We start from the raw sequence: 16547 nt of genomic DNA on the forward strand, positions 1-16547 counted from the left end.
TCTGTGACGACCTCAGAGGTTGTCTAAGAGAATATTGGGAGCAACAACACCTTGAAGTCCAAAGATCACACCAGACAGATCAGGGATAAAGTTATTGAGAAATTTAAAGCAGGCTTAGGCTACAAAAAGATTTCCAAAGCCTTGATCATCCCACGGAGCACTGTTCAAGCGATCATTCAGAAATAGAAGGAGTATGGCACAACTGTAAACCTACCAAGACAAGGCCATCCACCTAAACTCACAGGCCGAACAAGGAGAGCGCTGATCAGAAATGCAGTCAAGAGGCCCATGGTGACTCTGGATGAGCTGCAGAGATCTACAGCTCAGGTGGGATACTCTGTCCATAGGACAACTATTAGTCATGCACTGTACAAAGTGCACCTTTATGGAAGAGTGGCAAGAAGAAAGCCATTGTTAACAGAAAGCATAAGAAGTCCCGTTTGCAGTTTGCCACCAGCCATGTGGGGGACACAGCAACCATGTGGAAGAAGGTGCTCTGGTCAGATGAGACCAAAATGGAACTTTTTGGCCAAAATGCAAAACGCTATGTGTGGCAGAAAACTAACACTGCACATCACTCTGAACACACCATCCCCACTGGTGGTGGCAGCATCATGCTCGGGGGGTGCTTCTCTTCAGCAGGGACAAGAAAGCTGGTCAGAGTTGATGGGAAGATGGGTGGAGCCAAATACAGGGCAATCCTGGAAGAAAACCTCTTGGAGACTGCAAAAGACTTGAGACTGGGGCGGAGGTTCACCTTCCAGTAGGACAATGACCCTAAATATAAAGCCAGGGCAACAATGAAATGGTTTTAAACAAAACATATTCCTGTGTTAGAATGGCTCAGTAAAAGTCCAGATCTAAATCCAATCGAAAATCTGTGGCAAGATCTGAAAACTGCTGTTCACAAACTCTGTCCATCTAATCTGACTGAGCTGGAGCTGTTTTGCAAAGAAGAATGGGCAAGGATTTCAGTCTCTAGATGTGCAAAGCTGGTAGAGACATACCCTAAAAGACTGGCAGCTGTAATTGCAGCAAAAGGTGGTTCTACAAAGTATTGACTCAGGGGGTTGAATAATTACGCACACCCCACTTTGCAGTTATTTATTTGTAAAAAATGTTTGGACTCATGTATGATTTTCGTTCCACTTCTCACGTGTACACCACTTTGTGTTGGTCTTTCACGTGGAATTCCAATAAAATTGATTCATGTTTGTGGCAGTAATAGGACAAAATGTGGAAAACTTCAAGGGGGGTGAATACTTTTGCAAGCCACTGTACTTTATGTAAGTAGAGCAAGCATTTATATATGTTTTTTTTTCTGAGATAGTATGGCTGACAGCTGCTCTTTAACCACTTCCCAACTGAGGGGTTTTACCCCTTGAGCACCAGAGCAATTTTCACCTTTCAGCGCTCCTTCCATTCATTCGTCTATAACTTTATCATTACTTATCGCAATGAAATGAACTATATCTTGTTTTTTTTGCCACCAATTAGACTTTCTTTAGGTGGGACATTATGCCAAGAATTATTTTACTCTAAATGTGTTTTAATAGGAAAATATGAAAAAATGTGGGAAAAAATGTATTATTTTTCAGTTTTCGGCCTTTATAGTTTTTAAATAATGCATGCTACTGTAATTAAAATGTACTGTAAATGAAATGTATTTGCCCATTTATCCCGGTTATAAAACCGTTTAAATTATGTCCCTATCACAATGTTTGGCGCCAACATTTTAATTGGAAATAAAGGTGCATTTTTTTCAGTTTTGTGTCCATCCCTAATTACAAGCCCATAGTTTATAAAGTAACAGTGTTATACCCTCTTGACATAAATATTTACAAAGTTCAGTCCCTAAGGTAACTATTTATGTATTTTTTTTAATTGTATTTTTTTTTTTTTTCAAAGAAAAAATAATTGGGGAGTGTGGGAGGTAAGGAGTTAATTTTTTGTGTAAAAGTAATTTATTTGTATGTGAAAAATGCTTTAGGGTGTAGTTTTACTATTTGGCCACAAGATAGCCACAGTAACTTTTTGTTTAATGCGACCTGCAAGCATCCTTCCGGACGCTTGCAGGAAGTACTAGGAGGCTGGGAAAGTTTCATTTTTCACAATGATCGCACTGCTTAGCGGAGAAGCAGCAGATCATTGTGGGGCTTAGATCAACGAACGGGAATGGATTTTCCCGTTCATTGATCTCCGGGCGAGCGGCCGGCGGCATGTTTATGAGCGGGAGTGCGCGCTAGAGCAGATTTCTCCATCCCTGGTGGCGAAAGGATGGAAAAAGGGACGGAGAAATCTGTACGCGTGGGGGTAAAGTGGTTAGTAGACCAAGTGATTAGTAACCGCAGGATGCAGCTGGTGGTGACTGAGCAATCTGAATGAGTTCCAATGAAGCCATCTGGAGGCCAAACAGGGAACTGCAAGTCTTTGTGGTGGCAGTAACACGCCACCTGCTGGTGAATGGAGGAGGCTCAGGATGATGTAAAGCCCCCCGAGCCCTCTGCAGGTGGAGAAATTAATGTCCAGGGAAGTCCAAGCTAATACCACCCCCATCAGGCAGGAAATGGCAGAACATAGTGGTAGGATGGTTATGAAGGATGAGTGTGTGTGGTGGGGGTGGTTATGGTTAGGCATCGGGGGGGAGGGGTCTGTGAGAGAGTAGGATTGGGTTACGTTTTAGAAAAATAACGGTAATTTACTAATGGTTTACTATCATTACCACCACAGTAAATATTTATTGATTTCAGTTAGTGTCCAATTCAGGATGGTATTTCTTGTTCACACTCATATCGGCTTCACCTCACGCACATTTTGCATGCAGCAACTCAGTCTGACTATAGCATACCCCTCACTGAACCCCTCACGGAATTACAGCCATAAAACACTTTACTGGCAGTGAACTGGGCTTCTGAGAGCAGCAGATAGACAAAAAGGTTAACAGTTCATATATTTTAGCACTCTGAGACACGGGACAGTCTGTGTCATTGCACAGAATCATCTTATTTCAGTTCGACAGTCTGGTTTTACTAAAGACAGGTCCGGTCTCACTAACATGCTCAGCTTTCAAAGTGTAACTGTCGTGCATAAAATCTATATTATAATTTTATCTGGTAAACAAGTAATAAGGATGCTAACCAGGCAATCCAAAAGCTAATAATCACTCTTACTTTTCTTCTCCATCAGACACCATTCCCCAGTCTCCCTGGCACTTACTTGGTACATCTGCCGCACAAAGGAAGTTGCAGGGCATGATGGGTTTTCTTTTTTTCTGCTTTCCTTTCCCCTCAGACATAACTAATGCAGCCTGATTGGCTGAAGCCTCTTTCCTCCTGTTTTCCCCTCCCACATCTCTGTTCTGATCTGATTGGCCAATATTTCTCATGCTGAGACAATGCACTTTCTATTGCAGAGCTGGGTGGGAGTGTCTGATGACTGGGAGGAGGGCGGGCAATGATACACAGACAGAGTAAGTGAGGAAATTACGTCAGGATTGGCTTCAAAATAGCCAGTCAAAATGGAAAATCCTAAGAAGAGTTTTCTTCTTTTATTTTACTATGGAAAAATCACTAAAATCAAAACGTGGACAGTGCAATACATGTTATGTAAGTAGCTTAAACCTTTATCTACATATATATGTGTGTTTTTCTGAGATAGTATGGCTGACAGGTCCTCTTTAAGAAGTGTTGAATGAAAATTTAGATTTTGGGAAATGTTTGAGAATCATCAAGAGTGTGCAAAGCAGTAATCAAAGCAAAAGCTGGCTACTTTGCAGAACCTAGAATATGACATATTTTCAGTTGTGTCACACTTGTTAGTTATGTACTATACTTCCACATGTGGTCATTCATAGTTTGGACGCCTTCAGTGTGACTCTACAATGTTCATAGTCATGGAAATAAAGAAAACTCTTTGAATGAGAAGGTGTGTCCTAACTTTTGGTCTGTACTGTACATAGACATGTGACTATGGTAGGGATTAGATTGTGAGCTCCTCTGAGGGGCAGTTATGTGACATGACTATGTACTCTGTACAGCGCTGCGGAAGATGTCAGCACTATATAAATACTAAATAATAATAATCCCATCATGTCACCTCAGTTCAGAGACTTTATTGCTTTACAAACCAATGCACTGAGCAGCATGAAAGAGTCCTCAGGATTCTGGGTAAATATGCTGCCGTGTGCCTCTAGCAAGGGATAAAACAAACACTGGAGAAGACCACTGATGGCCAAACCATTTCCCACACTCAGTGCAGTAATAGAGCTTCTCCCAGTGATGAGAGAGGGATAAGCGGAACTGAACAAGCCTGTTATTGGCTGCTGCACTCCCCTCTCCATCCTCCCTACTGCCTGCTATGCTGGGGAGATGGAGAGCAGTATGCTGTGGCCACTTCAGGCTCACTGGAGGAAAAGCTATCACTGACCCTTACTTACCATCAGTGTGAGATCTCTCATGTCTGGCAAGACTTGATTTCTGTGCAAAACATTTCCCACACTCAGCACATGAATAGGGCTTCTCAACAGTGTGACATCTCTCATGTATGACTAGCTTTGATTTACACACAAAACATTTCCCACACTCAGCACATGAATAAGGATTCTCACCAGTGTGAGATCTCTCATGTTGGACAAGATGTGATTTCCTTACAAAACATTTCCCACACTCAGCACATGAATAGGGCTTCTCACCAGTGTGAGATCTCTCGTGTGTGACAAGTTGTGATTTCTGTGCAAAACATTTCCCACACTCAGCACATGAATAGGGCTTCTCACCAGTGTGACATCTCTCATGTCTAGCAAGGTCTGATTTACACACATAACATTTCCCACACTCTGCACAGGAATATGGCTTCTCACCAGTGTGAGTTCTCTCATGTATGACAAGATGTGATTTCCGTGAAAAACATTTCCCACACTCTGCACATGAATAGGGTTTCTCACCAGTGTGAGATCTCTCGTGTCTGGCAAGATGTGATTTCCGTGCAAAACATTTCCCACACTCTGCACATGAATAGGGTTTCTCACCAGTGTGAGATCTCTCGTGTCTGGCAAGATGTGATTTCTGCACAAAACATTTCCCACACTCAGCACATGAATAGGGCTTCTCACCAGTGTGACATCTCTCATGTATGACAAGATGTGATTTATCTGCAAAACATTTCCCACACTCAGCACATGAAAAAGGCTTCTCTCCAGTGTGAGATCTTTCATGTCTGACAAGCTCCCCTTTAGACCGAAAACATTTCCCACACTCAGCACATGAATAGGGCTTCTCACCAGTGTGACATCTCTCATGTATGACAAGCTGTAATTTCTGCACAAAACATTTCCCACACTCAGCACATGAATAGGGCTTCTCACCAGTGTGAGATCTCTTATGTTTGACAAGATTCGATTTACCCACAAAACATTTCCCACATATGGAACAGGAATGAGACCCTCCAGCAGGGGGAGAGCTGTGCTGGGTATGACGCCCCTCAGAGTTAGACAAGTGAGGGAAGTCTGGGGGAATATTTGGGGTCACCAGGATATCTGCAGGAGACTCTTGTCCAGTGACATCATCATCCGTTGTACAGTCTGTGGATACAGAGAGACGAGTCTCTGAGAGGTTCCTGATGCCGGGACTCCGCGCTGCAAATAGAGAAACATCATCACTTCCTGTTAGAGAATTCTGGTGGGAGGAGCAATTATTATTAGGGAGGGTCAGTGAGTTGCTGAGAATTCAAAGTTCATGCAAAGTTTATGTAGATGAGAAATGGACCAGAGGCAGCAGCTGCATAACTTTGCATATAATTAGCATGCAATTTGCACCATCACAGAGATATTGGCATGTGACTGGCCATCACTAGTTATCAGCCTGACATAGAACTGCAGAAGGTTGTGCTCATTACAGGCAGCCAGTCACATGACAATAACCTGGCCTTGCATGGATATGTTATGTAGTTAGCTTTGAAAAGAAAAACAAGGAAGACCGAGAGCCCAATATGGTGTAGTATGTCAACAATCAGATGGAGACAACATAAAAGTAAATGATGGATGTACTCACAAGTCTGGGTTACCTCAAAGGCAACCACTGTAACTGCAGGTGGGGACAATTAGAACCTGACCCCACTCAGGTGTTTAAAAATGTCACTCTCTGTAGACAGAAGAATGGGGAAAACCCCCTCCACCTGGGGTGGACTATTCAGTGATAAAACCAGAATGACAGAGGCGCCAACAAGTATAAAATAGTTAAAATCCGCTTAAAAGGAGGGGTGCAGGTGGATACACCACTCAGGTAAACAATAGACCAAAAAATATAGCCAATAAGCCATTAATTAATAACAGTAATATTTATTGGGGATTCTCCAAAAATGCAACGCGTTTCACGGGCAAAGCTCCCGCTTCATCAGGCAATCAGATAGGAGAAACACTGGGGGAGAAAAAGACAAAAAAGAAAGGATGTGCTAGGGGACGCTTAATATACAGAAATGACAATATATGCGAATATATGCAAAACTGAAATTCCTTATTGGTGTTTTTTATATAATACAAGTTCTAAGAGTATACAACATTTTTTACATATACCTAAAAAAAGAAACATCGGTACACATTGATAAATATATATCCATATAAACCACTGCCATCTAAGTAATATGCTAATATGTCACATTGAGATTACCACGTTTTATAGAGCAGTATGTGCACGTTTATTTAGCATATTACTTAGATGGCAGTGGTTTATATAGATGTATATTTATCAATGTGTACCGATGTTTCTTTTTTTAGGTATATGTAAAAAATGTTGTATACTCTTAGAACTTGTATTATATAAAAAACACCAATAAGGAATTTCAGTTTTGCATATATTCGCATATATTGTCATTTCTGTATATTAAGCGTCCCCTAGCACATCCTTTCTTTTTTGTCTTTTTCTCCCCCAGTGTTTCTCCTATCTGATTGCCTGATGAAGCGGGAGCTTTGCCCGTGAAACGCGTTGCATTTTTGGAGAATCCCCAATAAATATTACTGTTATTAATTAACGGCTTATTGGCTATATTTTTTGGTCTATTGTTTACCTGAGTGGTGTATCCACCTGCACCCCTCCTTTTAAGCGGATTTTAACTATTTTATACTTTTTGGCGCCTCTGTCATGTTATGTAGTTAGGAATTTAGCCAATGAAGGCAGATCTCATCAGATCCCTCTCACAAATTAGATGGAGTAGATCCATAAGATGGAAACCAATTCACACTACAGAGATTGGCGGCCGGTTCCTGCTAATCCCTGAAGCTAGCGCAATTGTAACTATACAGCAGTGATCTCACTGCAGTGATTGCCGCCGATCGCAGGCGTTCCACGATTAGCGGCAATCGCAACGAGTTGCATGCAGAATTTTGCCGCGATTCTCCAGTGATCGCAGTACAGGGCTTAACAAAGCGCTGATTGCGATCGTCGGGGGTAGCGAGGGGGTCCAGTAATTTCTACCCCACTAATCGCGGTAAAATCGCCCTGCATATTGAAGTGTGAGTGGCCCTTAGGCCAAAAGAACTGAATATGGAAATAGATCTGAGCTGCTTCACTGATAACGGCTGAAGGGGAGTGGAGATAGTTATTCTCTGTCCCATTGGAGGGGCTCCTGAGATTGGGGTCCTGTAGATTGGGGCATGTGTATGGGGTTGTATCCGGGAGCAGAGGGGCGGAGGTGAGTATAACCCCCTAATCCATATGGAACTAACTTATACCCCATTTCTCTGGGAGGACATTTATTAAATTTTACATACTATTGTACTATATTATTCCAAAAAATCCACTGAAGTCTCACAATAACAATCTCAATTTATTAATAACTGCATACAAACCCCCCCCCATTATCCCCACTAAAAGGAGCAGCATATGATGTAAATTGCACCACATACACAGCCGGCATGTGTCACACAGTCTGCACACATCACACACACCCACACAAACCGTCCTTGTAACTCCCGGGAGTGGTAAAAACACCAATATCAATCCTTTGGTCAAGGGGTCTGGTGGGAAGTGTGATTTAAGAACAGTTCTTCATGGAGTACTGGACCATTAAGGCAGCATACAGTACCGTGCATCCAATTGCCTAAACAGAGCACATTGCAATGATACCGTTCATATCAGCAGCTCAAGCGGCCAAGGAAGCTAAATGCATATGCAGAGCAAGCAGGCAGACACACCACAGCATATACTGGAAGGCTCTCACCACCTCCTGTCCAAGATCCACGGTACCCCGGAGGGCTCTCACCACCTCTACAGGGCCTCCACCGCGTTGGCATTCACTTGAAAAGCATCCGCTCTGCCGCTTATACGCTTAAAGAAGCTGTATCCAATCGCCGTCCACCGCCACCGCTGCTCGTACTATCCAGTTCCTCTCCGTCCACACACGTGTGCAGCCATATTGCCCGCCTATCCGGGCTTTGCCACCGCAAATACAAGAGACAGGAACAGGGCAGCGGGGAGAGTGGAGAGGAATGCGCCCTCGAGGCACTGCGCTCAGAGGCTGGCGCCTCGCCAGACTCTGCCTCGGCCCGGCCCTGTCCACGGTACCCCGGAGGGCTCTCACCACCTCTACAGGGCCTCCACCGCGTTGGCATTCACTTGAAAAGCATCCACTCTGCCGCTTATACGCTTAAAGAAGCTGTATCCAATCGCCGTCCACCGCCACCGCTGCTCGTACTATCCAGTTCCTCTCCGTCCACACACGTGTGCAGCCGTGACGTCACCACGCTGCTCTCAGCCCGTGACTAGTATCGCCCGCCTATCCGGGCTTCATCAGACGGTCACGTGAGCGGCACCGTCAAGTTCATTATATAGTCTCTCTACACCTCTTTCTTTGATCACGGCCACTCCCACAGTTACACTGATTGGTCCATCTTCGTTTCTATGGCCTCAAGAAACACAGTCACCATAAGCAGGCAGCTCACTTAGTCCTATCTCGGCGTGAACTCAGGCATTTTTGTACATTTTTGAATAGACATAATAGCAGCAATTCTATTATACCACAATTGCTTAGCATTAATCTTCTCTCTTAATAGAGATGTCCATTCCCAAGTACAGTTCCTATCACTACAGGAAGAAACCTATATATTATTCTAGGGAATGCAACCAAGGTATTAACAGGTTATATTATATACAAAGACAGAGGTCACATGCACACCGCAAACCAAACACACCAGACATACAATCTAGGTTGGTAAGAAAGGTGCTAACGGTAAATCAGTGTTTAAACCATCAGGTATAACAGTACCCAATCTGAAAATCCAACTGGATTCCATTTGTCACAATTTCCTATCCAGATCTCCTCCCCTTGTAGCAACCTGCATCTTCACAATGCCTTTAAATCTCAGGCAGTCTGGATTTTTGTCATGGTAGAGTTTAAAGTGTAAGCCCAAAGGGCTTGTCTCGTCACCTGCCTTTATGTTTCCAACGTGCTGTTGTATGCGTTGCTTGATCATACGCGTAGTTTTTCCGATGTACTTCAAACCGCACGGGCACTCGATCATATAAACAGTAAATTTACTTTCACAATTAAGGAACGTCCGAATATCGTACGATCGCCTTGACCATTGATCCAGATGTAATTGAAAACCAATCGGTTACCTTTTCTGATCTAAGACCTAAGTCGAAATATTTTCCCCCGCTCTCCCTGAATCCACATTTGAAAACCTTTGCCGAGGCTGTTGAACATGACCTAAAATACATTAACTGGCATCCCTCCTCCATTGATAACTTGTCCCCTGAAGAACACCAGGCCTTGATGGATTTGAGACAATCCCAGGCAATGGTATTAAAACCTAGTGATAAGGAGGGCAATGTTGTGCTATGGGGGAGGGAATTGTACGTAGCAGAAGTAAATAGACAATTGAAGGATGGTGATGTCTATAAGAAACTGAGTTCTGATCCATTCCCTGATATAGTTAAAAAATTGAATGGTCGCCTGGATGTTGCCTTGGATGATAATGTCATTAGTCATGATGAGTGGAGTTTTATGAAAGTTAATCAGTACAGAATACCAGTGCTGTACCTTTTGCCCAAATTGCATAAGAATGTGGACGTCCCCCCAGGTCTTTCGATTGTTTCGGCGGTCGGCGGTCCGTTTGAAAGAGTATCCACGTTTTTAGATACAAATTTAAAGTATATGGTGAATGATCTACCCTCGTATGCGCGTGATACACGTCACGTATTATTTTTGTTAGAGGACCTTGCGATACAGCCGACGGATTTGTTGGTGGGAATTGACGTCGAGGGACTATACACCTCAATCCCGCATGATGTGGGATTGAGTGCTGTGGAGTTCTTCTTGAAACATGCGGGTTTGGTACAGCCTGGGAGGAGTCAGGTCATGGTGGATTTATTAGAGATGGTCCTTACCCTTAATTGTTTTAGGTTTGATGGAGTGTACTACCGCCAGACAAGGGGGACGTCAATGGGCACGGCGTGCGCTCCGGCCTACACATGCCTCCACTTAGGTTTGTGGGAACGGCAGGAGGTATATATGAATGTGGGATTTGGGGCGCACGCCGCGGCCTGGATTCGTTACATCGATGATGTCTTCATGGTCTGGCGGGGTACCAGGGAGGAACTGAATGTGTTCCTGGATCAGTTGAACATGAATGAGAGGAACATTGTACTTACGTACACTATTGACGAAAATGAAATCAGTTTCCTTGACTTACTGATTAGAAAGGACTCTGGCAGGCTCAGGACAGTGACCTATCGGAAACCGACAGCAGGGAATACTCTGCTCCACGTCTCTAGCTTCCATCCACCCTCCCTACTGCAGGGCATTCCAGTTGGCCAATTACTGCGGGTTAAACGCAACTGCAGTGGGGAGGATGACTATGTGAGGGAGGCGGATGAGATGTGTAGCAGATTCTCCAGACGTGGCTATGGGGAGGAAGTTTTAGACAAAGCAAGGTCTCGCAGTGATGCGACACCTAGGGATGCATTACTGGTACAAAGAAATAAAAAGAGGATACCAAAGGATAAAAATCTACGTTTAATTACACAATACGGTACGCATTGGAACCAGCTGAGGAGGGTGCTGGCTAAGCACTGGCACATCCTGAGACTGGATCCTAAGATAATAGAAGTGGTTGGGGAGTATCCCAGGATGGCGGCTAAGAGGGCTCCCAACCTTCGAGACATGCTGGTGCAATCAGAATTCCGCTCAGCAACGAGACAATCGACGAGAATGTGGTTGGGCCCCTCCACACGGCCCCCGGGGATGTTCCCGTGTGCTAAGTGCAGCGTCTGTCACCTGGTTCATCGATCCAACGTGTTTGCTGATGCGAGATCAAGGCGATCGTACGATATTCGGACGTTCCTTAATTGTGAAAGTAAATTTACTGTTTATATGATCGAGTGTCCGTGCGGTTTGAAGTACATCGGAAAAACTACGCGTATGATCAAGCAACGCATACAACAGCACGTTGGAAACATAAAGGCAGGTGACGAGACAAACCCTTTGGGCTTACACTTTAAACTCTACCATGACAAAAATCCAGACTGCCTGAGATTTAAAGGCATTGTGAAGATGCAGGTTGCTACAAGGGGAGGAGATCTGGATAGGAAATTGTGACAAATGGAATCCAGTTGGATTTTCAGATTGGGTACTGTTATACCTGATGGTTTAAACACTGATTTACCGTTAGCACCTTTCTTACCAACCTAGATTGTATAATACACGAACCTGATTTTTAATTATACACAAAATTGATCCTAACAGAAGTCATTAAAATATAACTTTTATTAATTAATTATTAAAAATGTTTATCATATTTGTTTTCATTTTATAATGCATGGAAAAGCCCCAGATTAGATCTCTAGTACTGTATTGAGCATTTACACTGATACATAATTTCAGTGATCATGCTCTAAGACCTAAATCTGAGTAACATGCTTTTTCTTACTACATATAGTTAAAAGACCCCCCACCAATCCGACATGTTTCGACTCCTTAAATGGAGTCGTCGTCAGGGAATAAGTGCTTAGTGTAAAAGAGTTGCCAGTGCATATAGAAGAAAAAACACTATATATACATTTCAGTAAAGAAAACAAAAAAAAGAGAGCATGTGCTCTCCAGCTCTGTCAGCATTGAAATGGATGTGCTGCCCGCACTGCTTTTATACTACCTTGGGGGGCGGTTTCAATCTAAGTCTACTCCACCCATTTTTATGTTTCTCCCATTGGTCAGGCTATTTGTCAATCATCCTTCCAACATTTCCATTGGTCCATATATCGGTTCCCATTAATCTCACAACAGGCGTACAAATACATCCACAATCCCCACACTACCTGACCCACCTGCTCACATATCCAATAATGATTCCTCAAATTTTCAGGCTTCTATCAATATCCTAAATATGAAAACGCCATGTATCGTCATATCTCCCATATACTAGCATTGCAGGGCTCTGATTGGTGGATTCTTCCCCATGTGATCGTCACATGCTGCAGGTGTCCAATCGCTGTATTCCCCAGTATTGCCATAGATACAGACGCTTGCCTTTACATTTGATTCCGGTATAATACGGAGTTGTTGGTCACTCCCACCGTCCTGCGTCATCGCAATCCTCATATGCTGCGCTTCGCAGCGTTACCATAGATACCCGGGCACCTGCGCAGTGTTTCCTTGCGGGGATTGAGCGTATACATCCGCTCCTCCTCCCCGCTTCTTACTAGGGCACATATTACTCCTCCCATTATCCTGTTACAGAGCTTGCGTTTCATGGTCGCCAGGAAGTACCCTGACACGCAGGTTGTCATCTTCTTCCTCACATCCATTAACGTGTGAATATATAAACAGAACCAGAACCCTATCTTCTTTAACATAAGTTAGTTAACTTATATAATTATTCACTTATTTTATTTAGATACTTGATTTTATTTTATATTGTCCCCTTCAGTTTACTACATATCAATTATAGATTACTGGTACAAGGGAGATTTATCATCATAGCTCACAATGATCCAGTACACTTACAATAAACCTGAGGGGTAGAGTATCACGTTTTTAATCATTTTTTATTTTTAGTAAGTGAAAAATATGAAATCTATAGATTTAATATCTTAATATTCATAAGGTAATGTTCTTTTATATGGAGACTCTTGATTTAATATCATATTTATAAGATGTTCTTACATGGTAGTTATCTTTATTTAGGTTAGTAAATTCAAGAGATTGGGATGTACTGCACAGCTGTTTATGTACTACTTATTAGATAAATGGGGTGTATGTAAACCCTTCATTCAATCCTCCTGGACTTAGGGTCCCCATGCGGTAAATCCATTTTGCCTCAAGTTGATGTAACTTAAGGTCCAGGTTTCCCCCTCTGGGTCCCATTTTCCACTGTTGAATGACATAAAATTTAAGGCATGAGGTGTCACCTCCATGAAATTCCCTAAAATGCCTTGACACCGGCGTATCTTTTGGATTCCGTATATTCCCGATATGTTCTAGAATTCTTAGTTTCACTTGTCTAGTTGTCTCTCCTATATGTCAGATGACATGGACATTCTATTGCATATATGACCCCCTCGGTTTCACAGTTAAAAAAATCAAGGATTTCGTATACTCTCTCATTTTTGGGGGCCACGAATTCTTTACATACATTTACATTGGGACATGCCTTACAGTGGCCACATTTAAACATCCCCTTCAGAGGTCTGTCAAGCCAGGTTTTTTTTATGTTCTTTTTTGAGACTGGTAAGAAAGAGTGTACCAATTCATCTCCAATATTTTTTCCTCTCCTATATGTGAAGTTTGGTGTTTTTGGAAGTATCCCTTTTAACTGTGGATCTAAATGAAGGATTGACCAATGTCGACTCACAATTTTCTTAATTTCTTCTGATTGCAACGAGAAAGTACTTATGATTCGCATCGCGTCTTCATTTGTACAGATCTTCTTCTGTCTGGGAACCAACAAATCCTCTCTTTCCGTTTCCTGTGCCCTTCTCTGTGCCTCCCTTATCACATAATCAGGGTATCCTCTATCACTAAATCTTTTCTGTAACGTAACACATTCTTCGTCAAAACTTTGATCACTTGAGCAATTTCTTCGTGCTCTAAAATACTGTCCTTTAGGGATTCCCTTTTTTAGGGGAACTGGGTGATGGCTATTCCAGGCTAACAGGGAATTTGTAGAAGTTGGTTTTCTAAATATTTTAGTTTCCAATTTACCGAGTACTGTTCTTGTGATCTGTACATCTAGGAAATTTAGAGAATCCCTCTCAATCTCATATGTGAAAAACATCCCGATCTGGTTACGGTTCAAGAGTTGTACAAAGTCCACAAATAGATCCCTGGGGCCGTTCCACAGAATGAACACGTCATCTATGAAACGGCCCCAGAACAGGACATGCGATGTGTAGAACGCCAAATCCTCTGAAAACACGATGGTATCCTCCCACCAACCAAGGAAGATATTTGCGTACGGCGGGGCGCATGATGTCCCCATCGCACAGCCCCTCCTCTGTATATAGAATTTGTTTTGAAAAAGGAAGTAATTGTGAGTTAAGACAAAATACAGGAGTTCAATAATTAGTTTGGAATGTTCTTTAAGATGGATACTCCGAGTTTTTAGGAAGTATTCGACAGCTTCGATACCTATCTCATGTTTGATATTATTGTATAAAGATTCGACATCTAGGCTCGCCAGCCATACTTCATCATTTATTGATATTCCCTGAAGTCTGTTGAGTAAGTCCATCGTATCACGAATATATGAGGGGAGGGCAGTTACAAAAGGTCTCAGGAATTGATCCACGTATTGACTGATCTTTTCCGTTAAACATCCATTACCAGAAATTATTGGTCGTCCTGGGGGCTTCTCCATTTTTTTTATGTATCTTAGGCAGTGAATAAAATGTGGCTATTGTTGGATATTTTGTCAACATATACGTTTGATCTGTTTTACTCAAAACATTTTTCTCAACAGCCACATTGAGAAGTGTTTCTAGTTCTTTATAAAAGCCTGTGGTTGGATTATTATCCAGTCTTTCATAGTTCTCTTTATTATTTAAGATTTCCATACACATCTCAATGTATTGTTCTTTTCTCATTAATACAACATTCCCCCCTTTATCTGATTTTTTAAAAATCAGGTCCTCATTTTTACTTAAATCTACCAGAGCCCTTTGTTCCTCCACACTCAGATTTTGTCTTCTATCCACCTTTTTTGTCTTGCTTAATTCTTCCAGATCTTTTTCCACAGTTTCTAGGAAAATTTGAATCGACGGATATGAACTCATCGAAGGGCAAAACCTACTTTTTCCTGCTAAGTTACTCTCAGGTATACCTAGATTAATTTCTCCTGTTTCATTCTCAGCTAACAAATATGATAAACATTTTTAATAATTAATTAATAAAAGTTATATTTTAATGACTTCTGTTAGGATCAATTTTGTGTACAACCTAGATTGTATGTCTGGTGTGTTTGGTTTGCGGTGTGCATGTGACCTCTGTCTTTGTATATAATATAACCTGTTAATACCTTGGTTGCATTCCCTAGAATAATATATAGGTTTCTTCCTGTAGTGATAGGAACTGTACTTGGGAATGGACATCTCTATTAAGAGAGAAGATTAATGCTAAGCAATTGTGGTATAATAGAATTGCTGCTATTATGCCTATTCAAAAATGTACAAAAATGCCTGAGTTCACGCCGAGATAGGACTAAGTGAGCTGCCTGCTTATGGTGACTGTGTTTCTTGAGGCCATAGAAACGAAGATGGACCAATCAGTGTAACTGTGGGAGTGGCCGTGATCAAAGAAAGAGGTGTAGAGAGACTATATAATGAACTTGACGGTGCCGCTCACGTGACCGTCTGATGAAGCCCGGATAGGCGGGCGATACTAGTCACGGGCTGAGAGCAGCGTGGTGACGTCACGGCTGCACACGTGTGTGGACGGAGAGGAACTGGATAGTACGAGCAGCGGTGGCGGTGGACGGCGATTGGATACAGCTTCTTTAAGCGTATAAGCGGCAGAGTGGATGCTTTTCAAGTGAATGCCAACGCGGTGGAGGCCCTGTAGAGGTGGTGAGAGCCCTCCGGGGTACCGTGGACAGGGCCGGGCCGAGGCAGAGTCTGGCGAGGCGCCAGCCTCTGAGCGCAGTGCCTCGAGGGCGCATTCCTCTCCACTCTCCCCGCTGCCCTGTTCCTGTCTCTTGTATTTGCGGTGGCAAAGCCCGGATAGGCGGGCAATATGGCTGCACACGTGTGTGGACGGAGAGGAACTGGATAGTACGAGCAGCGGTGGCGGTGGACGGTGATTGGATACAGCTTCTTTAAGCGTATAAGCGGCAGAGCGGATGCTTTTCAAGTGAGTGCCAACGCGGTGGAGGCCCTGTAGAGGTGGTGAGAGCCCTCCGGGGTACCGTGGACAGGGCCGGGCCGAGGCTGGCGAGGCGCCAGCCTCTGAGCGCAGTGCCTCGAGGGCACATTCCTCTCCACTCTCCCCGCTGCCTTGTTCCTGTCTCTTGTATTTGTGGTGGCGCACAGTCTGCCCGCTGCCAATCGCCACCTGATTCCCGAGGC

General features: G+C 43.2%; 1 protein-coding gene across 1 annotated transcript in view; it reads right to left on the reverse strand.

Annotated features, from left to right (window-relative positions):
• Positions 1 to 3590: 3590 nt before the first annotated feature.
• The window catches only part of LOC137545220 (oocyte zinc finger protein XlCOF22-like), a 31287-nt gene continuing 18330 nt past the window's right edge, over positions 3591 to 16547 (reverse strand). Inside the window, exon 2 of the mRNA XM_068266343.1 lies at positions 3591 to 5632. Coding sequence (XP_068122444.1) covers positions 4428 to 5632 — 1205 coding nt within the window. The 3' untranslated portion in view covers positions 3591 to 4427. The remainder of the gene's footprint in view (positions 5633 to 16547) is intronic.

This window comes from Hyperolius riggenbachi, chromosome 2 (genome assembly GCF_040937935.1).
Source record: "Hyperolius riggenbachi isolate aHypRig1 chromosome 2, aHypRig1.pri, whole genome shotgun sequence".
Taxonomy (NCBI): Eukaryota; Metazoa; Chordata; class Amphibia; order Anura; family Hyperoliidae; genus Hyperolius; species Hyperolius riggenbachi.